The 26,203-nt window shown below is 44.1% G+C and overlaps 1 protein-coding gene across 1 annotated transcript in view; it reads left to right on the top strand.

Moving 5' to 3' along the window:
• LOC138510845 (zinc finger protein 25-like) overlaps positions 1-26,203 on the top strand; it is a 191,769-nt gene that overhangs the window by 153,163 nt on the left and 12,403 nt on the right. The window contains exon 9 of the mRNA XM_069626520.1: positions 4,542-4,631. Within this exon, the coding sequence (XP_069482621.1) occupies positions 4,542-4,631 (90 nt within the window). The remainder of the gene's footprint in view (positions 1-4,541; positions 4,632-26,203) is intronic.

Here is a 26,203-nt window from a genome sequence, read left to right on the forward strand (position 1 = left end):
CTTGGAAACAAGCTTGTTTTCTGAGGTGAGTAATAGGACCAGTACTTTTTGTCCTATAGAAAACGATCTTAGGCTTACTTTCTTATCATAATTGGATTTTTGTTGGCTCTGGGCTTTTTCCATCTGAGTGCTGACTAGATCTGTAACAAGTCTCATATGTTCTCGCATTCGGAAAGCAGTTTGCTAGATGGGAATAGGTGACTCTTCTCCTTCTTCCCATGTTTCCCAGACACTGTCCAGGACATCTTGGGGCTCTCTGCCATAAAGTAGTTCAAAGGGGGAAAATCCCATAAAGGCCTGTGCGGTTTTACTCACTGCAAATAATGCCCATGGGATAATTCGGTCCCGGTCTTTCCCGTCTTTGTCTACTCATTTTCTCAAGGTTAATTTTGTGGTTTTGTTGAATCTTTCTACCAGGCCATTGGTTTGGAGATGGTATACCGAGGTTCGTAAGGTGGTAATATGCAGTAGCTCTTTGACTTCTGCTATAAGCTTGCTCATAAAATTTAAACCTTGATCAGATAATATTTCCCTGGTAAAGCCGACACTGGAAAAATATGGTAGGTGTTGTTTCAGGAATTGCTGTGTGGTATTATTTCGCACTGGAATGCTTCGGGGTATCTAGTTGCATAGTCAACTATAACGAGGATGCATTTATTGCCTTGTCTGAATTTTTCTAGAGGTCCAATAATGTCCAACCCGATTCTTGAAAAAGGGACTTCTATGATGGGTAAAGGATTCAGAGGGGTAGGTAATGGGATTTGTGGACTGTTTTTTTTTTTTTTTCTTTTTACATATTTCACACATCTGGATAAAGGTCTTTATATTGACATGGATTTCTGGCCAGTAAAATTTCTCACTAATATGTGCTTAGGTTTTGGACTGTCCCAAGTGACCCGCTGTAAGATGGGAATGCGCAATCTCCAGCACAACCTTTCGGTGGTCTTGGGGATTACCAGCTGCGTTTACATGAATCCTTCAGTATATGTCTCCCTTCTGTACAACAATCCCTGTTTTAGGAATACAAAGGGCACCCTTTCTCCATCAAGTCTCCCCCGGAACCACCTGTAGAAAACGATCAGCGAAAGCTTGATCATTTGGTTGGGCGAAGGCTAGGTCGGGATAGATGGTAGGCTCTTCTCCCTTCTTTTCTTCAATGTTAAAAGGGTTTATCCGCTTCCCCAAAGCCTAATGTACCTCTTTCTGTTTGGTCTTGCTTGCTTTCTTTAAACTGAGGGAATAGTGCTCTTTCAAAAATCCCTTGAGCAATTTGATCTCCACAATGAACTTCAAATGGGATTTCACCATGATTCTGTAAGAGAACCTTTACGTCTCCCTGGAAATCGGGATCGATGACTCTTGCTAAAACATCTATACTGAACTTCCATGCTAGGCCAGATTTTGGGGCTAACCTTATGTAACACCCCGGAGGGGGTATCAAAACCAGATCTGTATGAATAATTCCTCCTTTCCATGGGGGGTGACAGCTTCCCTACTGCTAAATATATCAAAACCTATTGATTCTTTTGAGGCAACAGAGGGGTTAGAAGCTCGATGACTAAGCTTTTGAAGTGTAGGGTTCCTGAATTGGTTTCAATTGAGTCAGATCCCACTCTGACACCATATATAAGTAACTCATGGTGGCAACAGTAAAGACTGACACAAGTGATTACAGTTCAAGGGTGTTTATTAAACTGTATAAATGGGTGAGAAAAAACGCCTAATCTAAACCTAAATCTAAGATGGGAGCAAGCTACGACCATCAAATAAGGCAGTCCTAGTGGTGTCTTGACAGATAAAAAGGGCCTATACTAAAAAAAACTATTGCCAATTCTTAGCACAAAGTTACAAAATAGTGTGGGATAATGTTCACCAGAAAAGAAAGAAGTGTTCACAAAATAAGTCGGTATGGTATGACTGGGGTCTCCCTTCCCCACGTTTTTAGCACAGGACAAGGCAGCACTTCTGAGAATAGCACACTCCTAGGCCTCGCTAGTACAAGGTTACAGTCCAGTTCCAAAACATCAGGGCCTTCTGTGGCCAAGTCTGTTACACAAAGTCCCTTGCCTTAAAGGACCTGACGTGTCAAAACAAACAAAGTTCCTTCAATAAAGCTTTCACGTTGTGCGATTAACTTTCGCCTTAGGCTTCCCCTCTGTCTGGTTTCAATCCTTCCCTCAGGGTTGGCCTCCCTCTGTCGGGTTCACTACGGCCAAATTCAACAATCATTCTCTGTGGACAGCCCTCGGCCGGGTTCACTCTTGTCAGATACACGGTTCAATTTGCTTCATAACACTACGGGATTGACTCTCGTTCGCTTTCCCCTTGGCATCCCTCCTTCGGGTTCACATAACCGTTCTATCACAATGTTAACACTCTCAGAAAGGAGGGGGGGTTCCCTTCCCCTAGCTTTCTCTTGACAATGGGTCACAGATTTTCGATTGTACAAAGGATTTGACGTGACCCTTGTATGACCACTCTGACACCTCAGATCGGCCTCTAATGGTATTTGTAGTTGTACGACAAAGGGGCCAGCCAGAGCACTTCGAATGAGCACTCCTACGGCGCCTGACTACTCTGCAGCTGGCTATTCAGTGGGCTTTCCAAAAGTTCAAACACGCACAAGAACTTTGTCCACAAGATGTTGCCGATTGCAACCTTCAGCTCAACACAGCCCGGCTTACTATCCGCTCCCTCTGACTCATTGGCTGTGTTGAAAACTCTGGCGTGTCTTATCTCTGGATTCAAGGACGTTACCACGGTAGCCAGCTTGCCTCCCGCCTGGGTTATCAGCACGGGAGGCCCCTGTCCACCGTTGACATCTGCTACTCTGCACACCAGCTGTAAATCCTGGTTTTATGATTCCTTCTAGGGAGGCTTCGCGGGTCTGGGTTTAAAAGGGCAATGGCACTTCCCTCCTTGTCGTCCTTTCAGGCCTCGCCGCCCTTCTTCTCCGTTTGAACTGCTGGTCCAGGAAAGCTGCTTCCTCGTGCGGTTGGCCTTGCTCGTAGTGTCCTCTCTTGCTCCGCCTTTTATCCCTGTGGGGACGGTAAAGGGCCGTCAGGTGTGCTTAGTCCTGTCAATTGCCTAACTCTGCCTGACCCTTGTATTGGGACATGTCGGGTAAACGGCTCTGGTGTTAGTCTGCTTTCTTTTGCTGTGTAAGAAAGTGTTTGTGTCTGAAAGGGCGGGGGGGGGGTAGAGCTTCTAAATATCCTACAGGTAAGTGGGTACCTCATCTCAACCCTCGGTGTCCCACTTCCACTCTCCCAAAACCCCTCATCCAGGTGATCCTCCCCCCACTGGTCCACCCCCAGGAACTGGATCCAATAGTGATAGCCATGTCCTGGCCACTTGGACGACAGATCTCCGGTGACTAGCGGGTGAGACACCTTCAGGTTTCTCGCAACATCCACAGAGAGCCTTTCCATTTCATGTGTCCAGGATCCATGCCTCATGCTGAGAGCGACCTGCGCCACTCTGGCTACGGTTTCCTATAGTGTCATTCTCTTTGGCCTCAATCGAGACAGGCCTTGCCCTCTCCATGTACTCTTGTCCTGGCCGCATCCAGGTACAGTACCCCTTCCACCGCTCCTCTGAGCCATGACATGGGTCACGGTGGGCATCACGTTTGCAAACCCTTTCCGCAAGGTGCCTGCCACTGACGGAGCTTCCACATGCCTAGCTATAGGCTTGCCCTTGTTCTCTTTGTGAGACCTACATATCAGGAAGTGCTATAGATAGTTGTGCTGAGTGAGAGGTACTATCACAGGGATGGACTAAGAAAAAGTGTTCTACAGTGAGGAAGGGAATACCTCATATGGTGAGTAAGGTGAGGAGGGAGAGTATCTGAAAGTAATGGGAAGTTCTGATGAACCTGTGCTTCCTGAAAAGGGCATCTAATAGACTCCCAATGGGTGAAACAATCTTCCTTTTATTTTTGCCAGTTCCTGATTATTCATTTTAATTGCCAGGTCCATAAAGTGTAAACCCATCTCCTTTTCGTCCAGCCTACCTTCTTCTGTGACATTTGTAGGTTGTGCATCATACTTATTGGAACAAAAAAGATTGCCCTTGACAACTGTGGATGGCAAATGTGCATGAATACTTATCCACTTCAGTGATGTCTTTGTTCCCTCCTTTTGAATGTTTTTGCTACAGTGATTTACTTTAAGATGAACTTTCTGCATTTTCCTGAGTTGCAATTGGTTGCCTTTGCTATCAGTTTGCTCTATTTTTTTGTTTGTCGTATGTGCCTGTGTTGTGTTAATTACTTGCATGATATCACTTATAATGGCTTGTGCCTTATTGCTGTCCTATCACGGCAAAAGTTAATTGTGGCCTTTGAAGCGACACCAGGTATATGATTGCTTTGACAATTCTTGTTGCAAAAGTGTAGCATTTTAAAGATGACCTGGTCCTATGATATACATATCTAGTTATCTTTACTTTCCCCTCATATTTGCTTTGATATTATATATTTGAAGTTGAATGATGTACTTGACCTTTTTTTGTAAATTGGAGCATATTCTTCCCATTAGTTGTTCGCATCCGCATAAAAGACGAGGACTCTGCATATTTCATAGACCATCGGGACGCTGAGTGTGTCGACCGCATCAGTGGCACAACCGGTGAGTAAAAGTACTTGGGCCACAGTAAATGGAAAAGTTAATTGGAAATGGTACCTTCATATAATTTACCCAAGGGATTTGTGATGTGCATCCCCAAATATACAATCTTGTCCCGTACACAGTAAAAGGGGAAATTCGTCTTGGGTCTGAAATTCCGCCCATGAAGAAAAGTAACAACTTTGTGTAGTTACCTTTGAAGCCAGAGAATGTGCCATAGGTCAACAGTTCCTAAGTATTGAGGGTCAAAGGGTTTGGCTAGTTGTCAAACATATAGGAGTAGGTTGTCCGCAAACAATGCAAGTTTGTAGTGTATCCCTCAGTCTTGGATCCTGCTTATCTCTGGGTTCTCTCTTATTCATGCAGCCCGGGGAGAGGTGATGGGAGGTTGGGGGGGGTGGAGGGGAACCCTGGCAGGTTCCCCAGCCCAGAGAATGGAGTCTGATTGCACACTGTTCACCAATACCTTCGCATATGGGGAGGAGTACAGCATTTCCAGCCAAACAAGTCATCCAGGGCTGAAGCCAAAGTTCTTTAAGACTCTCGGTAGTAGGCCTCAATCGACCTTGTCGAAAGCCTTCACAGCGTCGATCAGGAGGAGAAACAAGTCCTGGACCCAAAACCCCACCCCTGCACATCCCCTTCCTCAGCAGGGCCATTAAATTGAGGGTCTTCCACGTAATGTCTGCTCCCTGTCTGTGCTTCACCGACCCCCACTTGGTCAGGATTTACAAACTGCAGAAGGAGATCCTCTGACTTCGTGACCAGAATTCTAGTTAAGATTTCCGAATCGAGGGATTGGCCTACATGAGGCGCAAAAAGATGGGTCCTACCCCTCCTTAGTCAGTACTACAATAAGAGCCTTGAGGAAGGAGGGTGGAAGAGCTCCTGCCGATATAAAGCTGTTGTACAGTTTTGTGAGGAAGGAAGTTAAGGACGCAGTGTATGTTTTTATAAAAGAGGAAGGAGAAGCCATCTTCAACTGGGGACCTTCAAGTTGTGAGGTTCTTGATGACATCAGCAACCTCCTGATGTGTGAAAGGCCTATCTGGTCTCAACTTTCATCAGTCTGATCTAGACCGGGGAATGTGTTTGTGTTTTTTTGTTTTTGGTAGCTATTCCGTGTGATCTTCTCCCGTGTTAGTCTTAACTAGGCTATATAAGTCCCAGTACAAATCTGGAAAACAGCGGGATATGTCTTTGGGTTGGTCGTGCCATTGGTCGATCATATTTCGAAGTGCTTTCACCGGTCTATTGACTGCTCTGTCCTCCTTTTCATAGTATTTTTGTTTCAGCCCCGCACCCTGTAGACCTAATTAAGTTTCAGTATCCCAGCTACAATTTTTTGGCCTGGATTTCGGCAACTATCCCTTCTTGCTCGCTTTCTCCTGGTTTCAGTTTTCCCCTTAGCGTTACCAGCTCCTCCATTAATGAGGCCTCAATTTGCTTACCCAGATTTTTAAACTCTTGCTTCCTCAGCAATGATGAGACCACTCGCCATGACTTTGGCCACCTCTCAGACAATATCCAGTTCCATTGTCCCATCATCAGTGATAATAAAAAAACTGCTTACTCTCCTCCCCAGTGAAGTATATAAAGATATGGTCCTAAACAGAACATTGTTACATTGGCACCTCGCTTCTCTAGATTTAATCCGGCCCCCAGCGATCTCGATTTTTACCATGTCGTGGTCACCCCCCACCACTGCGTCTACCGGCAGGTAGTCGAACCTTGTGAACTATCTTTGGCAGCTAGAGAAGAATGTACATCTAATCCCCACCTCCTGGCTCATGGTGGAGCTCCCTCCTAGTGTCACACCAATCGTAATCCTTGTCTCCTTTGTTTAGAGGATGCTCAACGAGACACAAACCCCCCCCTCCCCCCGCCACCCCCCTCCCCCTCTCCCGGCTACATCCCCAACCTGCCATCTCGTTTTCGACATCCAGTCGAGATGGGAGTACCTGGTGGTGTGAAGTTGCCCCCCACTTCCCAATATTTTCAACCCATCACCCCAATCATCAAGTGTTCGAAAAGGTTCTTTTTTTAATTTTATTTTTTTATTTGGTTAGTTGAGAAAGTCAACTTTTCAAATATATTCAATAGAATTTGACATTAGCAATTATCACATAAAAAGAATATGAATACTTATTAGATTTGTTTGCGTGACTTCATATTACAATTTCTTTACATAAATTAAAACTTTTAGAATGTTTTGTACATTTTCAGATTTTAAAAGTCATCCTCCCCCCTCATTAGAACTAAAGAAAAGGAAGAATCAGATTAGCATAGTCCATTCATCCTCATAATTACAATGATTAGTGTTTTTATAAGAATTCTTAGTTATGGTGTTCGAGAGAGGAAAAGGCAGCATCCAAAATATTCATGGTTGCAATTCTGACTGAGATCTTACGTGTAGCGAATATCTCATTCCACAGTTCTTTACTACTTCTCCTAATATACATTTGCCACATGCGAGCTATCAGCATTAAACGTTGAGACAAGAAGGTTTTACATTGTGATGATATGTTGAAGCGTTTCTTTGTGTAATTCTATTTTGCAGAAGCGACAATAAGCTACTTCTTTTTTAATTAAGCCTCTTCTGGCCAACATTTCACTGACTGGCCATAAAGTGAAGCGAAATCTCAGAATTTTTGTTCTTAATTGGGCCGAAGGACATTTAATGAGATATTCTGGCATGGTGCGCAACCTCTTGTGACCAAATAGAGTTCTATCAAAAACCTTTTAGCTTGAGACATTTTTCTTGCATGAGCGACCAATCGGCCTGATATAATTTAACCTTGGGCCTATATGGATTTGTGAGAAGATTATTGATGGAAATACTCGCAACTTCCAATGCGCCCAAAATATGGGTTCGCCATTTCAATGGGAACGTCTGATTAGAAGTCAACAAGTGATTTGCTAGAATGGCAAGACTATTTCGGTCCGTCAGTCCCAATAGACATTTAAGCAATAAGGTGCACATTTTCCATGTTACTTTTACATGCATTGATTGCAAGCTCAGTTCAAACCTAAGTAACATGGAAGGCGTGCCTTTTGGCAAATTTAATATATTTTTCCATAATTTAGATTCAAATTTATCCCAGAATTGTTGAGATTTCGTTAAGGTTGCTTCTGCTCCATAGATCACAATAGGTACAACTTTCTTTTGGTAGAAAGGCATTAAATGTACACAGGTAAACTTGCCATATTTGTGCAAAAGAATTTTCCCTTGAGATGTTAGGGTAATTGTTTGGAAGTCAGTGTCACTTTGTGAGTTTTATCAGATATGGAATTGCTGAGCATCACTCCTAAGTATCTATATTTTGATACAATGCTCAGCGTTTGATTTCCTATTGTCCAGTTAAACTTGTTTGAGAATTTTGATTTTGGTTTCCCAAATTCGATAACTTGTGTTTTGTCATGATGAAGTTATTCCTGGACGCTTATTGAACAAGTTGGTCAAGCAGCTTTTGTAATCTACTAGGGGCCTGAGACAGGATCACCAAGTCATCAGCATAGAGTAACCATACTATTTCCTGATTATCTAATTTTAGTGCGTCCGCTGAAACTGCAACAAAATCAGCCTCCCATATCCAATATGAAAAGGTTAAAAAGTGTAGAGGCGAGTATGCAACCCTGCTTAAGGCCCTGTTCGGTCTTGATGCTATTAGATAGGAGGCTTTCCATATTGATCTTAATTTGGACTGAGGGGTTTGTATGAAGAAGAGTCACTATTTTCACGAGAGATCGAGGGCAGCCATATTTAATCAGCTTAGTTTGGAGTAACTCCCTATCAAACGCCATGCGGAAGTCAATAAATGCCATATACAGAGGTTGCTTCCACATGGCGTATGTCGACTTCAGGGTATTCAATAACGATATGTTAATTGCAGTGCCTAGCCCAGCCACGAAACCCGTTTGAAAGGGGTCTCTTCTGCTAGAGGCCAATGACCATGCATTGAGATCTCGAAGCACCAAACGGCAATAGATTTTTCCCGGGGCATCTAATAAAGCAACTGGCCTGTAGCTCATAGTATTCTGTCAATTCCCTTTTCTTATAGATTGGAACTATGATCGAATGTCGCCATGACTGTGGTAATTCTTGGTTATGTTGTATTATCAGAAACGAGGTATAAAGAATTGAGGCCCAAAGGTCTGGATGCTTTTTCAAGATGGCATTAGATGAGCCATCCGTACTAAAGGCTCTAGATGAACTGGCCTGTTGATATAAATTAGAAGATCATCTCTATCAAAGTCCAAAGCAAACCAGGAGGTTAATTCCATCGGCCTCGAAGCAGAATGGGTCAATGGAGCTGCATAAAGAGACGTGAGTGATCCAGTTTTGTTCAGTGACCCAATTAATTTGAGAAGCTAGTTATGACGAATTACTGATAGTTTAATATCTTCCAGATTTGACTTGTATTTTTATTGTGCAACTCTTTCAACATCAGTTCTCCATCTTTCTGGTGGGTTGAAATTTTGTGCTTGCGAACCCAATTCTTATAGGAGGTTTTAAGAGAACGAAGAGCAGTAGTTCTTTGGGTCATTGGTAGCAGATTGGCCTGTCTCTTTTTTTTAATGTTTCTTGAAAAGGGTTTTCCTGTTTTTAATAGCATGGTCATATTCATGAGTCATGTGGGATCTGGTGTTCTGAATTGTGGCAAAGAGCTGCATTTGGTCATAGCAACCCAGATTATCAACGCAATGTGTTTCTGTGAAACTCTTGAAAGTCAAATCCAAGTGCTCTTGGATAATGTAAACGGGATTTCTCAGACATCTCAATCTATTTAAACAATTATTTATTTCAATCATGCCTGGCATTACACTCCTCTGAGACTCCATGAACATCATGTTTACATTTAGCTTAAATGTGAGAGAGTTGTGATCACTAAGATTTGTTGGTATTACAAAATCAGATGTACAATTGAACAGATTTATAGTCACATAAGCATAATCTATTATGGCGGTCTGGGTTCCTCTATGCCAGGTGGCATGTGGCGGGGAATCAAGATTGTTGGGGCCATTCAATAGTGTTAAATACCAAGTTTTAACAAAGTTGTTCCACAAGTATACTCGTTCATTGTTTTTCCAGTGTTTTTTATCAAACAAATGCAAGTTCAAATCTCCTACCACAATAATATGGACAATGCCAAGTGTTACCATAATATTTTCCATTAGACCATTTAGTTCTTTAAAAAAATAGCTTGTTTGAGATGCCCATCGTATTCCAATAAAGATTAACACACGCCACCTTCAATGAGCCAATGGTTAAGTGTATGAATTGTATAGAGGAGTTAGTGCTACGTTGTGAGCCTGATCAAATAGTTAGTAGCTGTCAGTAACCCAGACATAGGTCTCCCCTTTGTAGCTCGTTAAGCAGGTTGCAAATGGATATCATAATTATTCCAGATGGGTGGAATCATCAGCCACGTTTCCTGAAGTAATATGAAATCCTACTCTCCCAAGATGCTTTGGGGATTATTAACCAAATGTCTGAATCCACGAGTGTTCAGCTAATTAGCTAGATTGTTTGCTGGTATGTTGAGACTCCTAATTACACTCTCGAAGTCTGGTTACATTCTCGAAGTCTGGTTTCTTCCTCTAGAATATTGCGCTTGGCCATTGTATCTGAGCGACTGAGTTCTTAAGACAGGATTTTAAGTTATTATCGGCTCAATGTTCGTTGTGATCCGAAAACCTAGATCATACAATGCAGTTTTAGCTGCCCAGATTATGTTTGGTTTGATTGATGATTTGAACCACATTAAAGCTGTTGCTAAATTTTGCTCACTGGGGAATTCAATTTGATCTAGATCATTTGATGCAATATCTTCTAAAGTCGGTGTGTCTGCAAAAAGCATTAGGATGCTTTGCCTGTTCATAATATAATTTGGAGAGGCATCTGCTCGGCATCTGATTAACAAGGAGTGTCTTGTTTTTTATCTTGATTTTACTGGAGGTATCATAGATTTTATTGCATTCACCTTGTGATGTTGCATGGTGGTTTGTGGGTTAATTATCTGTGAGGCTTTCAGATGATTGCTAGAGCTACCCTGTATTATTGTAGGAGATCTGCTTTTAGAGTGAGCTTCCCATAATCTGGCGAAAGAATCTCTAATTTCATCTAAGTCCTCAATTTGATAATTATTGGTATTCTTGGGGCTTGTCAGTCGTTCATACGCTTGCAACTCGGACTCAGCAAAGGATACCTTTTTATTAGGAGGGTCATTAATATTATTGGAAGAAATTTGTGGTGCAGGAGAGCTAGCCAATAACGCTGTGCATTTTGCCGACCCATTTGTTAGGATGGGTGGGCAAGGTGGTTTCATTAAACTGTTGCATGTAGATGTCTATCTCGCGTCTCAACGCTGCTCTACCATCGACCACTTGTTTTGATGATGCGTCACCCTAATTTTCCGGATGAGTTTGGAAGCTGCTCAACGGCAGCAGGGGGAGAGTTCTTTTCTGAATCAAGGCAGCAGTCTGAGTTTCTTCCGCTATCTTGACTAGTTCGTCAAGTGGAGAATGAGTTGGAATGACCAAGGGTGGTGCATGGCAATCAAATCGCTTGGATTTGTTCACCTGAGCCAAGGTGACATATTTTTTCGTTATAGCAGTAGAAGCTAACGTTAATCTATTAGTTGGTTTGGGCAGATTTTTAATGAATAGTCTAGTGGACGCATTTACATCGGTTTTAGACGTTTTAATGTTTTTATTTCCTTTCCTGAATTTTTTTCACTTTTTGTTTCTGAGCTTGAGGATAGTTTAACACTTTTTTTTATAAAATACATGGTAAGACACCTTAGAGGCCCGAGTGTCTTCTTGAGTCTCTGCCATCTTGTCAGCAGTATGAATGTCCTGTGTAGCAGAACTTACTTCACGTACATCAGTTTTGTCAGTTATTATACCGCTAACAAAGGGCAATGTACCGACTGGCAACGTGGCTTGGTTATGCGGTAATGTGGATGCCAGAGTTGTAGTACCTGGGGACCTCTACTGTGGAACACAGACAGGAGGGACAATCATCTCTACATGCTGATTCTGATTCTGGGCCAGAATTGTAACCATATCTTTTTGCCAAGTTAGTAAAAGTTCAAGTTGTTTGGCAATTCTAGTCTGATTCTGTGTCATAGCTGAGGACATATTTTTTTGCCAATTTGTTATGTACTCAAGTTTGTCAATTTGGTCTTTTAATTTGCTGTCTAATGTTTCAAATAGTTTGGCAAGGGACATCAGTGCAACATTCATTATTTTTAACGTAACTTGTGTTGACTTAGTCATTGATAATATGTCTGATGCAGGTAAATTCGTACTCGGTTTACAAGGAGTGGGTGCTATGTAGGAAATAGCAAGAGCTGAGATGTTACAGCTCGAATGTTGTAACATATCGTGGGAATTTGAGAGATCATGATTATATTCTCTGGCCGAGAAACAGGAGTTTATCGAGTCAAGCTCAATGACCGCTTTCTCGATAGCCATTATGTTTGAGGTATCAGGGACCACAATAACCGGCATGCCCGATTGAGCATTGCGAAGCACCATGCTATCTGTAAGTGAAATGTTGAGATTTACAGTATTAAAATTTGCAACTTCAGGTTTCTTAACTCCATTAGCAATTTCAAGCTGCTCTCGTTCCAACAGGTTTGTTGATGTTCGAGTTACAGAGCCCTCCATTCGTACCATGGATTCCTTTAAGAGCGGTAATGCAGATGGAGTGTTCCCAAATCCATAAGTACGAATGTTCGCATTATTTGTTGATGTTGTCTGTCTTTTTTTTAGATTTCGTTCTTGCATGAGAGGTCTGAGCAATTGGTGTTGAGCAAGTGTTAGTGACCATGCCTTCTCTAATAGCCTTCTTGATCAGGTTGTGACTTGGACATTATGCGTTAGACGGCGGCATATCAGTCGTAAGGTGATAAAGACCTTTTTGTCTAAGCGCCATGCATGCACCTGTTAAACATTTGTGCCGCAAAGTGATTTAGAAATGAGGAGCTTACCGTTGCAGCTAAAGCGCTTCGAGGAGGCACTACACCCTAAGCCCCAGATGCCGCAGCAAAGCGGTGTTTCACGGGTGCTTCCTCGGTGTGCGCGCGCTGGGGCACAGATTTATACGTAGACATTTGTGGGCATGGCTTATTTCTCAAAACAAGCTAAATATAAAGAATTGGAAATGTTTAGGCTCACGGTATGAGTAGTATATAAGATGAGCCACAGGTTATCATCGGTTTGGGACTCCAGATACTGTGAAATGAACCGTTGCAAGTATAATTGCAGAAAAGTCCTCGCAGAGATCCAAGGGGAGCGGGCAAAGTGGTGCTTCGCGGGTGCTTCCTCAGTGCGCGCGGGTGCCCAGATTTATACGCAGACGTTTGTGGGCGTGGCTTTGTTCTCAAAACAAGCGTGAAATGATCCGTTGCAAGTATAATTGCAGAAAAGTCCTCGCAGAGATCCAAGGGGAGCGGGCAAAGCAGTGCTTCCTCAGTGTTCTTCAATGAATTCCCACTGGCATTTATTCAGGGCATAGAGGGTTGCTAGTGTGATCTTCATGTCCATTATTCTGCCCTTGACCATCAAACGTCTCACTTCTGTGTCATGTTTAACGTGCGCCTCACGATGATCCCCCACCCCTCTTTTCTTTGCTGGGGCCAAGAACCAGAAGTGTCTTCCATGTATTTTGGATTCCTCTCCCTTCCTATAATGAGTTGTCTGCCCAAAGAGTATCCATATTTCCTCTTCACCTCCCTCCCCAGAAGAGATTGCTTCTTTGGTGTGTTGAGACCCATGGCATTTAGGGTGACTATCCTAATGCTAACCATTTCTCAGAACGGAACTTGCTCGTTTGTTGTGCGTCTTCCTTCCAGCTGGGTTGTTGAGGATCTTTCTCTCAATTAAGCCTTGACGACGATCCTCCGGTGTTGTGGCATCCTCTGATCCCCTGCCCTTTAATGTAACCATACGTACGTACTTCCATAACCAGTGTATAGAACATCAACAACTGAATATCTAAGAAAACTGTAACGAGGGTTATCCACTTGTATGGCTGCCTGGTAAAACCTAACCCACAAGTGTACAACAGACCCCACCCGCCCCCATTACCCATGTACAATATCCCAATTTAGTGTTGCCCCATCTACAGTTTTCAAGGATTTTTAATGTGGGAGTCGTATCCAGCTTGGCTTTTGCTCCAGCCACTAACGTCAATGTGTGGATTTCGTCTGTGCGTCCACCAGTTTGCAGAATTTGCGAGACACCGACATCTTCACTCTTGAAGCAGTCCCGGAGAAGGCCTTTAAGAACTTTTCTTGTTTCACCATCTTCTGAAAGCTCTTCGATGGTACTGTTGATCATGTATTCCTCCGTGATTCAGTGGTCTTTTTTCCTCTATTCGAGGGCATTGAGAAGGGGAAAGTCCCATCTAGACCCCTTTTTCATCCAACCCTCAACTCTGGCTCCTTTGCTCTGCTGCATCGGGTACAGCCTCGGCCCCCTGCTCCCTCTTCTCAAGGTCTCCGTGTCTCTGGGGTCGGCGCCTGTGGTCCCTAACCCCATGGATGGTGGGTGCACCCCTTTCTCCCACTGGGTCAGGGATGGGACCGGAGGGAACGCTTCAGTCGGCCATCTTATCAGTGCCCTCTGGTGGCCTCTGACTTTTAGTTTTAAGCTACTCTTTGCTGGAGTCTGAACTGCAGAGCTACACCCACCTTTAGTTGGCCACATTGCTTTGCTTTGGTACATTTTGTGCAGTCATAGAACGGCAGGGAATGAAAAGCCCCTGTTTTAGCAAATAACCTGACTTTTTTGCATTCTTAGTGTAACAAAGTTCTATTTCACCCTTAACCAATACCTTTGCACACAAACTCTATGTAGTTTGCAAAACAGAGCACAGCCCTCTAAATGTATTCAGTTTCAGCTCTTTTGATGGGGTTCTGCAAGGTTTATTGGGAATGCACAGATGGGATTTGAAAGGTTCATCATTCCCCTTGGTTTACCTTCCTGAAGCCCACGTTCACTGCCCTACATCTCTCCAGCAATATGGGACAACCAATGTAAATTTGAGACCAACCAACCCGGTCTGGCCCAATGTAGTTATTCAGCATACAGGGAAGTACAAAATGATGCTACAAGTCGCATGGTGTACGCCTACAGTGATGGCAGGTGTCTAGGAGGTTTGAGTCCTACTTACCCTCTGCATATCCCTTATTGTACAAGTGTCTTCATACCAATCTTAAATGTGGCAAACCATTGGCAACTTTATTTGGGGATTTGGTTCTGAAACCTCTCCAACCAGTAATTGCATTTGCAACAAGAGGATCACAGGGTGACTAGAGGTCTGTGCCCAATCAGCAGTATTTTGCCCATGAACCAGATTATACCATTTCAAAAGAGTGCACAGGGTAATGGGGTAGTTATGAATGTGAATGCTGGAAGTAAAAATGTCGGCATGCTTGTTTACATCTCTGCCACACCTCCATAAAGGAGGGAAATGGAAAATCAAATGGATGCAGCGTTCCGGGGGTTACCCTCGTAAAAAAAGGTAAAGCTGCAGAATCGTTTTTACTGTAGGCATTCTAAACATGGCATGATCATGTAGGTCTGATTCTGCATACTGTATTACATGCTGTCTTTGCACTAGCACAATGCTTAGCTTGGACACACACTATGCATGCAGTTGCAGTGTGTGGGTGGTACATTTATTCAATGGCCCTTTAGAGATATATTGGAGGTTTGGCAGGACGCTGCGTGATATGGATTTTCTCACACCCAGCAGTTCACATTGATAGACACCAACTACCCCACTACACTGTGCCAGAACATAGTCCGCTACGAGGCCAGCTAAAGCGTGAGGAGGAGCCAGAACCACACATCGCTCCTGAGGCTGCAAAGAAAGCACAAGAGCATTACATAGAAGGTAATAACAAGAGCAGGGGTTTAAAAGGAATACGTGTACCTTACTGAACTGAGGGTGGAGTAGTGTCATGAAAACTCTGGCTGGGTGATGAGCTGGGTAATCTCTGAGCAGTGCAGCAAGCAGAGGATCTTGACAAAGAATGGTTTTACGCTGTCCTAGTCCAGTTATTAAATCACAAAAAGGTCAAGTTTTGAAGCTATCTGTTGGACTACCTCTAAATAGTACCCACAGATGATGCATTGCATTTGCTTATGAAATCCCATCGTCTTGGTCGACTGAAATGAGTGCCAAAGAAACACAAACTGGGCAGTTCTTTCTTAATGAGGAAAGGGAGAATTTTTAGAATAAAGTTTATTTGGTTAAAGAATGGTATGCATGGTCTGCAGACCATTTTTATCTAAAGGGCCAAACATCCGCCAGAAGGGAAACGCGTAACAGTATTCACTGAATGCAATCAAATTTCTAGTGGTGCTGAGAAATGCACTTTAAGAAAGCACACCTTATGCACACAACGGTTGAACACTATATGTCCCCGTAATTGGGTAAAAACAAAAATGGGCTTATGTTCTAAAAAATGTTCATGTCCTTTTGGAAACCTACAGAGATTAAACACGCAATTGGAAAGCAGGATGTCGTTTGCATTGACCTCACGCAGAATAGAGGTGTGTTTTGCAGCCTCTATGTAGTGTCGGGGCTCTGTAGGGATTTCAAACAGCTCATTAGGTTTTCTGACTGACGATGTGACCACTACAGAATATGTTAACCAGGTTTAAATGGTGCGATGCCCAATGCTACTTCAGTATGCTTGAAGCTTGATAATGGCTGGCTTGCTTACATACAATGTGGCAAATACAAAATGTATGACCCAATTTTTTAATGGTGCACCCTCCGCTGCTATCTGTGTGCCCCATGCTCGATAATGGCTGCCAAGATTGCAAGACAAGTGTATTGTTTATTAGTACCCGGCAAGGAACAATCAGATAATGATATATGATGTGGCATTTATAACCCGCCTGTACAGAAGTGTTTCTAGGCGCAATGATTGTTTCACATGATGTGATTGGCCATCGCCGGGTCCTTATCTGGCCAACAAGGCTCCGTTCAACGCTGCGGCCCCAGGTTTCTTTTGGTAGTGGTTGCCATGGAAAGGGAGAAGGGACTACATGTAGTCCCTTCTCCCGGATATGTGGCAGCCATATTTTTCTTCTTTTATTTTCAGTTGCGAAACGCTGACACGTATCGCAACTGCAAAAAGACTATTAGTACTCTGGTCTTGCAGGACGGAGTACTAATAGCAATAAGCCCCTCACAGGGGTGAGGGGGCATTATAGCTTCAGGTAATGCCCTGGGCTGCCTGCCCTCTAGATAAGGTGCGTTTCAGGCCTTATTTATTTTATTGGCCATTTTGTAAGGTGCTTATACATCTAAAAATAGCGTTTCAAAGCGCCACAAGGGAAGGGAACAATCGTAACAATGAAGGAAAAAAATGAAACAAGACACAACAGTCCTACTAGGCCTTGTGACATGCAGGGGGAATTAAGGAGGGGGCGTAAATGAGTGCGGGAGGACCCCCAAGGGAGGGGGGGTTGGTCATGGAGACCATTGCAGAGAACAGGTAAGTGAGAGGCAGAGCCAGACCAGGGAGGGGATGCCAGCCGCCAAATCAAATAAGTGCTAGCCTATTGCAGCACCGCAGGTAGATGAGGGCCCGAAGGCAAGTGTAAGGGGGACGGATGCTGAAGGTGATTGGGCAGAGGGCCAGGATCAGGCAGAACTCGGAAGGTACTTGGCCGCCAATCTCGGCAACTGAGGGGAGTTAGCAAGTAAGGGAGTGAGGGAAGGAGGCGAAGAGGATTGTCTTGAGGAGCTTGCAGGACTGGAGGGGAATCAGACTCAAGACTGAGGGGGAGGCTGCTCCAAAGGAGAGAGCCAGCAGAGGAAAGAGATTTGCCACCAGCTCTGTTTGGTGAAGCTTTTGACCAGCAGAGAGTTGGAGCCGGAGGATCGTAGGGATCTAGAAGGAGAGTATTTAGTAAGAGCAAGTTGCAGATAGCGTGGCCGCATGACCCAGGCCTCGGACAAACTTGTACTCTTATACACAGAAATCTTGTAAATGCAGCCCTTTTAATTCTTCCTTGTGTACAGCTTACGCAGGCTATTTACGGCAGCACCCCACAAATCATGGCCTTCGCTGGTGACCGCCTTGCCAGCAGCAGCTTCCAAACCCACTCTTAGTAATCCGCGCAGTTCCTTGAAAGAAGCAACTTTGAGTCATGCTCTCTTTATTTTTCATCACTCCCCTGTGGATAATTCTATCAAGATAATACTTTCTGAGTAATGTAGTAGGACATTTGTGTTTTGTTCAACTGCCTGCATTTTGTACTTTACGGTGTTATTAATGCATTTTGAATCATGAACCTGCTTTTCACATTGCTTTAGGACACATGTAGTATTGTGTACAATTAACATAATCTTAAACTAGGGCTGCGTTTTTGCTTCATTTCCCCCTGTTTTAATAGGCTTTAATAGAGGCAGCGCACTTGCAGCAGCATGGGCAATTCATACTTTTTTTTTCTTTTCATCACAGAAGCGCATCAATTGCATTTAATGGCTTGATGGTTCTCAATGTCTTGAAGTTTTAGGAGAGCCTCCCAGCACGCAGTTGTTTGGCATCTGTGAAAAGCTTTTGGTGTCTTTATATGAAGATGTGATTTTTGTTGTTGGTCTCAAGATTGCATGTCTTTGCGTGCATGAAAGGGCGCTGTACATAGGTGTTGTCTTAGAAAGCAAGGAACAGCTGGGCTTGTGGTCTGAACTTTACTTTAACTCCCTTTCTGACCACCCACTCACCGCAAGATGGTTTAATGGATGTAGGTAGAAGCAGTGTTGTATATATTTTCAGTGCCATAGATTGTACCTCTCAACAGCACTGCTATATATTCAGGCAAAGTAGCCTAATTTATCAGCGTAGCTGCATGTCATGGCACAATGCCAATTATTCACAGTAGGGCTGATTGCATCATGCCCACATTTTTTTAGCAGGACGGCTATGTTTTGGGACAGTACCTGAATGTCTTAACAGCTGCTGTAATGACAAAGCACAAACATGTGTTGGCATTTTCTGAGCAAAAACAGTGTCTGAGCTTTTCCCACCAATATCACTAAAAAATACTGAATCCCGTTACTGTGAGATAGAAAAATGTGCATGAAAAACAATGAATATCTACACACAATTAGATGATGGGTAGGCGGGGATGGGTAGATGGGGTGGGGTGTCTCCCCCTCTCAGTAAACAGTGTGGTATTTTCACGTAGATCCTTCCCACCATCCGCCTGAGCTGGTGTGATGCACACTGGCGGACAATGTGGGAAGATGGCACTGCTGTCATATACTTCAATCCCTCCTACTTGGTCTTGCGCTTTTCAGAACTTCTGCTTCTCCCTTGTCTAATTAGAGTGCCACTTCTAAGAATCTAGCACCTTTAAAGCTTCATTATGCATCTCCTGACTCTTGTAGGATAGTCCAAACAGGTTGAGGGCTTTTGACAAGCCAGTGATGCCAGGCAAGCCTCATATGGAACTGCCAATGCCCTAACACTGTGTTTTTCCAAGTCAAAAGCCAGTTGGTAAAGATAGCTCAGTTAATCAATAACCCTGCTGCAGAGATCATTGTGTAACCTGTTAGTTCAAATTCTGTTGATAGGTGAATTAATCCGTCTGCATCAGAGGTATGTGTTTAAAAAGCAGGTAACATTCAATTGTAACAGACCTGACTTAGCTTTCGACTTATCGAAAGGACTACTAAATGTTCAGTGATTCAGAACATACCTCATCATGGCTGCTATACCTATAATGGCTCCGAAGTAGAGAACACACATCCCACAAGGGCTGCTATACTTGTAATGGCTCAGACCACACACATCTCATCTGGGCTAATATAACTTGTACTTGCTCAGAACAAGCACATCCCACAAGGGCTGCTATACCTGTAATGGCCCAGAATGCACATCTCATCAAAAGAAGGTTTGCACACATCTGAAAAGAAGCACCCAGTGGTAAAGCTGCACTAAATGTGTAAATGGGAAAGGTGTTTCAGCTTTTTAAATATTTATTGGTGCTATGTCAAAAGATAAAAAGGAGAGTAAGAGTAACTCTAAACCTAAGGAATACAGGAGAACACAGTGTGGGTGGGAGGGGAGTCAGAGAGACCAAAGAACTTATTAGACAATCTAAAAACAGGAATTCGAGCAACAGGAAGAGAGAGACCAATGAACTACTTAAGGGAGCAACAAAGAAAGTGATGAGGGAAACTGAGGTCACACACACAGACGCACAGAGAGACACACACACACACACACACAGAGACACACACACACACAGAGACACACAGACGGAGTGAGGGATAGAAGCAGAGCAAAAGAGACATATAGGGAAGATTAACCCTCTGCGGGTCACAGCCCCTCAACTTCCACCCGATTTGCTTTCCTTGGCCAAGGTGGGATTGCCACGCGCCTCTATCAAGGTGCACCTTGCTGCCCTATCCTGGTACACCAGGTCTCCGGGTAGACCATCCCTGTGGTCGCACAGATTTGTCAGAGTTCCTCAAGGGGCTCTTCAGGACTTTTCCGCCGGTGAAGGCGCCAGCTCCGGCTGGGGAACTCGATGTAGTACTGACTAAGCTCATGGGATCTCCTTTTGAACCTATGCATCAAGCCCCACTCAAATATTTCTCATGGGAGGCTGCTTTCCTCGTGGCTATCGCCTCGGCCAGGAGGGTTGGGGAGATCCAGGTCTTGTTGTGCAATCAGCCTTACTTGTCTTTCTGTGCTTCAAAGGTGGTACTGCATACACACCCTACCTTTATGGCAAAGGTTCTCATAATTCCACCTCAACGAACCTTTGGTGTTACCTGTCGCCTTCCCTAATCCGACTTCGCCAGCGGAGAGGGCCTTACATTCGCTGGACGTTGCTTGTGCCTTCAAGTTCTATGTGGCATGTACGAAGAATTTTCGGAAGACTTCTGAGTTGTTTGTCAACTTAAGGCCTGTAAATCGTGGGAAAGCCTTATTGAAGGCTTCCATCTCCATGTGGCTCTCTGGCGGCATCATGCACTGTCATCGACTGGCGAGCAGGCCGCTGCCAGGACAGCCGAGAGCCCACTCCACCAGAGCCATTGCAGCAAAGATGGCGTTTCTCTCTGGTGTGCCCCTGCTCGATATTGCAGGGCTGCTATGTGGAGATCCATGCACACGTTAGCGAGGTTCTTCTACGCCGACAGGGATTCCAGGGAGGAGTCCAGAGTCTGCTAAGCGGTGCTATGCAACCTGTTCACTTGAGGTGAGTCTGTTCCAGAGGGGAGTTTTATTGCTTTTGTTGAGCCTTGCCACCTACCGTGGTTGTGCATATGTACCCCTGTGTAATCGTTATTCATGAGCATGTGAATCCATGCTACACCCCATGTTGGAGAAGGTTTAAGTTACTTACCTGTAACTATTGTCCTCCAGCATGGGTCTGGCATGGACTCACATGCAAACCCTCTATCCTTCCCCTCTGTGGCTCTTCTTGGTTCATACTGCCACTTTACGTGCTTACCAAATCTGAAGATGGCCACCAGGGGTGAAGCTTAGGGCGAGGACTGCCATTGGATGGTGCAGAATGACAGAGGACAGTAATTGGTTTAGAGGAGAAACACAGTTTAAAAGTGAAACTGTTTTTTCTTTTACCGAGTATTCTCAGCCTGGCAACGGGGACTATTCGTGAGCATGTGAATCCATGTTGGAGAACAATAGTTACAGGTAACTAACTTAAACCTTGTAAGGGCGACCACGAGCGACGAGAAAAGTAACTGTCTCTACAACTGCCTCACAGACATCTACAACTGGATGACCATGAACAACCTCAAACTCAACCTGGCAAAAACAGAAATAATGGTCTCACCCACAGAAAACAACACAAATACCCCTCAACTGGACTGGCCGGCTGCATGGGAGAAAACCAGAGACTTCCAACATAGTAAACAACCTAGGAATACTCCTGGACAATAGACTATCCTTGGAACCGCAAGTCAACGCAATTGGCAAAAAATGCTTCTACCTCCTAAAACTACTCCGAGGATTTCTCTGGTACCTCTTCTTTCCTCCCAGAACCCTTACAATAATATCTCTGATACTTGAATTGACTACGCAAAAAGCCACTATCTAGAAATGCCGGAAAGTCTCTCCAAAGGGTGCGAAACACAACAGCCAGAATTCTATGTAGACTAAACAGAAGAGGCCACATCTTTCTAGCTCTGAAAAACCAAAACCTAAACTCGCTACTATTTAAAAAATAAATAAATTTAAAAAAAATGCATTAAAAGCAAAGCACTCTGCATCGCCCACAAACCCTTACACAGACAAGGAGCTGAATTCCTCCAAGCCAAGATCAGCCTCTACCAGCCAAGAAGGGACCCAAGATCAAGCGATGACCTACAAACGGACACAAAACCGTACAAAAAAGCAAACTCTAAGGAACAGCATTTTTGCATTAATTGCTAACCTTTGGAACACCATGCCCAAAGAAATTAGAACCGCAGAAGACCACATCGCCTTCAGGAAACTACTCAAAACCTGGTTATTCAACAATCAGACACTGACTCCAAATCGACATTGGCAGCAATAACATTGTGGACAAAAAACACTAAGGAACACGGTCACAGATAATAACTGCAATATCATCGAGGACCAGAACACTCCGCCGCACTCCTCTACCCCCCAACCCCTCACCCCAACCCCAGCAATGCCCAACATCTAGAGTGATCAACGACAAGTAGGTCGCCCAAACAGACACTCCACACACAGTTTTGCACCAATGAAAACTCGGGTAAAGCATTAAAACCTACGCATCACCCTAACTGGCCCACCCACTCACCTAGGACCACCAGGGTAATCCACGCAGCTGTTCATCAGCAGACCAAACAATGGGTCAGCAACAACGGCCACAACTAACCTGGACGAGGCATCAGGAACACACTAGGTACAACTGTCCATCTGCCACTAAAACCCACGGGAATTCAGCCTCCTGACCTGGAGAGGACGCATGATGGTCCAACGAACCACAACCAAGAATGTCAGTAGATACCATTGAGCAGCAACCAAAGACCAACTCCAGATGCTTCGCCCAACCGACTAACCCATTTCCCCTTCCTTCCTGCTCCTCCAACATATCCAGCGCCACTACACATGACTCGGTGCTAGCCACACTACACATAAAAACACCAAGGAATAATCCAACGTCTGCACCCTACCAACTATCTGAGATTCTGGAAACTACACTAGAGGGAACTCCCCGACAGTCCATAAATCCATCAACGCTACACAAATACACACCAACACAATAGAAAGTCATACATCTAACAGCTATCTGCAACTCTGGACCCTTTATGGATACAACTAACCAGTGTGCACGACCACAACCCCACCCTTACATAACAAAACACCAACACAAATAGAAACCAAAGGCACTGAGTCCTCCCGAACCACCTCCCACATGAAAGACAACGTTTGCAGACGCCAGTTCTTCCTGGTTCTGAGCCACGTGAGCAGCTGGAGACTACCCTTGGATGGTAGCAGTGCACGGTATAAATCAACATAACATGTGTTGGCAATTAATTATGTTTCACATAGTTGGTCTGATAACTAATATTTGATTTTGTTTATAGATCCTTCTGGTCCAGGTGCTCTCCCTGGGTTCATTGCATCAATAGCTTCATGAACTTCTTCAGAAGTATAAGATGTTCCATGCGCTCTTTACTTCGGAATGAGAGTTTCAGTACATTAGGACCTTCAAAGAAATTTCCAATTTTCTCCTGTGTTTTTAATTCATATATATGGCTTTATAATACCACATGATAGCAGATGTTCTTTTGTTGATCATTTTTCTTTTTGTAGTTTATTCTGCTAATAGGCCATTTTTTCAGCCTTCCACAGTTTTCTCCACTCAAACATATTGGTGGGACTTTGGTAATTGTTTTCTGTCTTTTTTTTTATTGAAGACGTTCAGGATGTATTTGGCTTGAAATATCTTTTGGGTTCAGCCCATGTTGGTCGAATCTCTTTAGGTTTGTGGAGTTTTTCTACTTCAGACACCTGTGACACCATGCTCCCTATCATTCTTCTTTTTTTTATGGCTTCATGGCTATAGCTTGGACATTTATATGGCCTGGGGCAAAGTCTGCACTCTTATCCCTAGAACCTAACCTGCAATATTACCTGCATGGTAAGCACTGAGTGTAGAGGGTTGTGAGCTGCTGCTGTGCATGAGTTGTACTGCTCACAGTGTGCAGAAAAATGAACACACTGAAAAGGAACAGAAACAGAGTGGAGCTGCACATCCATATTCAGAGCTCGTTTACACTTGGAAACTCTTTTATAAAGGAAATCACTCTGGTTATGTGCAGAATGATCCTGCAGCTATAAACAAACATTAATGAAGTAAAGGGATATCTGAATATGTCCAGCTCGGACACGTGCAGTAGGCTTGAATTGACATCTGTTGAAAGAACCTGTAGCACATTTATTTATAAATTGCATAGTACCAAAACATGTGCATGTGTCAAACAATGACTACAAGCAGGTGAATGTCACCCACGCTGTTCTGGTCTGTTTTTACATCTCATAGTAGTGGTCTATTTTAAGTCTGATAGTAGTGTAACTCATAGGGTAGTTTGCAGAGATCTCGCGTTATGCCATGTCAGGCATAAAATAATTGACCATTTCTGGCTTTTAGGCTTACATAGTATTGCATTCTGCTATATGTAGTCCTACATTCATAATGTGCCCAAGAATTCACAATGTCCTTCACTGTTAGTGATAAGACTTATCAGTGGCGGCTGGTGAATTCTTTAATTGGAGGGGCGTGAATATTTGCCAAAAATATGCTTGTGCAACCGAGCGCAGCATGGGAGCCCGAACCAACAAAATGGGGCTGGGAGCTTCTCCCCCATAAGAGATTTTTTGGGATAATGGGTTAAAATTGTGCATTATGCAGCACACTTTCTTTGAAAAATTGTGTAGAAAGTCATACAGTTTGCAATCGGTTTTGTATGGTGACCCCTGAAATAAAATCCAATCAATAGAAATCCCTAACAGTGCTCAGGAGCATTTCCCAATACATTTTCATGATGCCGTTCTCCACAATATGTGCCGATGTAAAAAAACATTTCCATGCTGGCTGCACCAATATATGCCAGTATTCCATAGTTGCTTTGGGCGTAATGCCAGTAATGATAGTATTAGAAAACATGTCCAAGCTGGCGCTACCAATATATGCCTGTTACGCTCACCTGGCTCCCACAGGGGCATTGACCTGAACTGGACACATGCGGTCTCCACCATTGTGACGCGTAGTGCCGAGATGACAGACTGGACTGGCCCACCTAGCTTCGTTTGCTTGGCCCGTAGGAATATTCTTCTGCAAATGGAGAAAGGGAATTAACTACCCATGGAGTTGAACGTTAACCCCCCCACCCCCCCACTCTCACTGTTCTCCCCACTGATCACCTTTGATGTCCCTTCTTATAGTCTCATCTGATGGTTGGGAAAGATGAGCTCTCCATCCTGCATTGAGCGCAGGGGCGCGTAGATAACCAGTTGCTTCACTGGCTCGAAGGAACTGGTGAGTTCCAGAACAATATTGACTCTGAGATTCCCGGCAAAACGCCGTAAGTATGTAGTTCGTAAGAGTTCAAATGTCTGACTTTCACTCTGTCCGATTTCTTGTAGGGTTGCAGCTTGATCCTAGCGAAGAGTTCCTCGTGGCAACCAGTAATATTCAGGTAAGGATTTGTATTATCCAACACAGTTCGATAAAATGTCAATATGTAACCTGTTGCTTTGTCCTTTATTCGGGTGCTGAGAGAAAGAATGAAGTCTCTGGAAATAATGCCTCCGGCGGTAAAATCAGGTAAGTCTATTGTGGTGAGGAGGTTTCCCCTTGTTTGTCCCTTTGTTTCACCTTGCTGTCCTTTTGTTTCCCCTTAGGGGCCGGGGTTGGGCGAGGATGCAGTGGAAGCTGCGCCGACCCGTGAAGAGGAATAGTACCCCCAGTGGTAAAATCAGGTAAGTCTATGGGGGGTAACTAATATTGCCTCTGTGTATTCCCTTGGCTCACCTTGCTGATCTTGTCTTCCCCTTAGGTGCCGGAGTGCGGCGGGAACATGCAGAAGGATGCAGTGGAATGTGAAGATGCTGCGAAGGCCGGTGAGTTCAGCGCGGTGCTGCAGCAGGCGAGGCGACGCGCATAAAATAACTTCTTTCTTCCAGCTCGAAGGCACGATGGATCAGGAATTCAGCTAAGGATCAAAGGTATTGCTCTTGTTCTAACCTTTTCTCCTTCTTTCTCCCTTTTTCTAGGAGCTCGAGGCGGGCGTGGCAGAAGACTGGATGCAGACTTGCAGGCACGGTGAGCGTTACGCTGCTGGATGCAGAATAACGCAAAGCGTGTGCTGCTCTTCGGGTGTGGTTTAAATAGCCGCCAAAGTAGTCCCAGGTAAGTATTCCTCCCCAGCCCCACCCGAGTAAAAAATAGTCCCTAGGTAAAGTAGTCCCTTCCAAGCCTCTTTTGGCTTGGAGCTCTTGCAGCATGGTCTGCATCAGGTAAGTTTGCAGCATGGTCTGCATCAGGTAAGT

The sequence above is a fragment of the Ambystoma mexicanum genome, chromosome 6p (assembly GCF_040938575.1).
Source record: "Ambystoma mexicanum isolate Mex_15411 chromosome 6p, UKY_AmexF1_1, whole genome shotgun sequence".
NCBI classification, from domain to species: Eukaryota; Metazoa; Chordata; class Amphibia; order Caudata; family Ambystomatidae; genus Ambystoma; species Ambystoma mexicanum.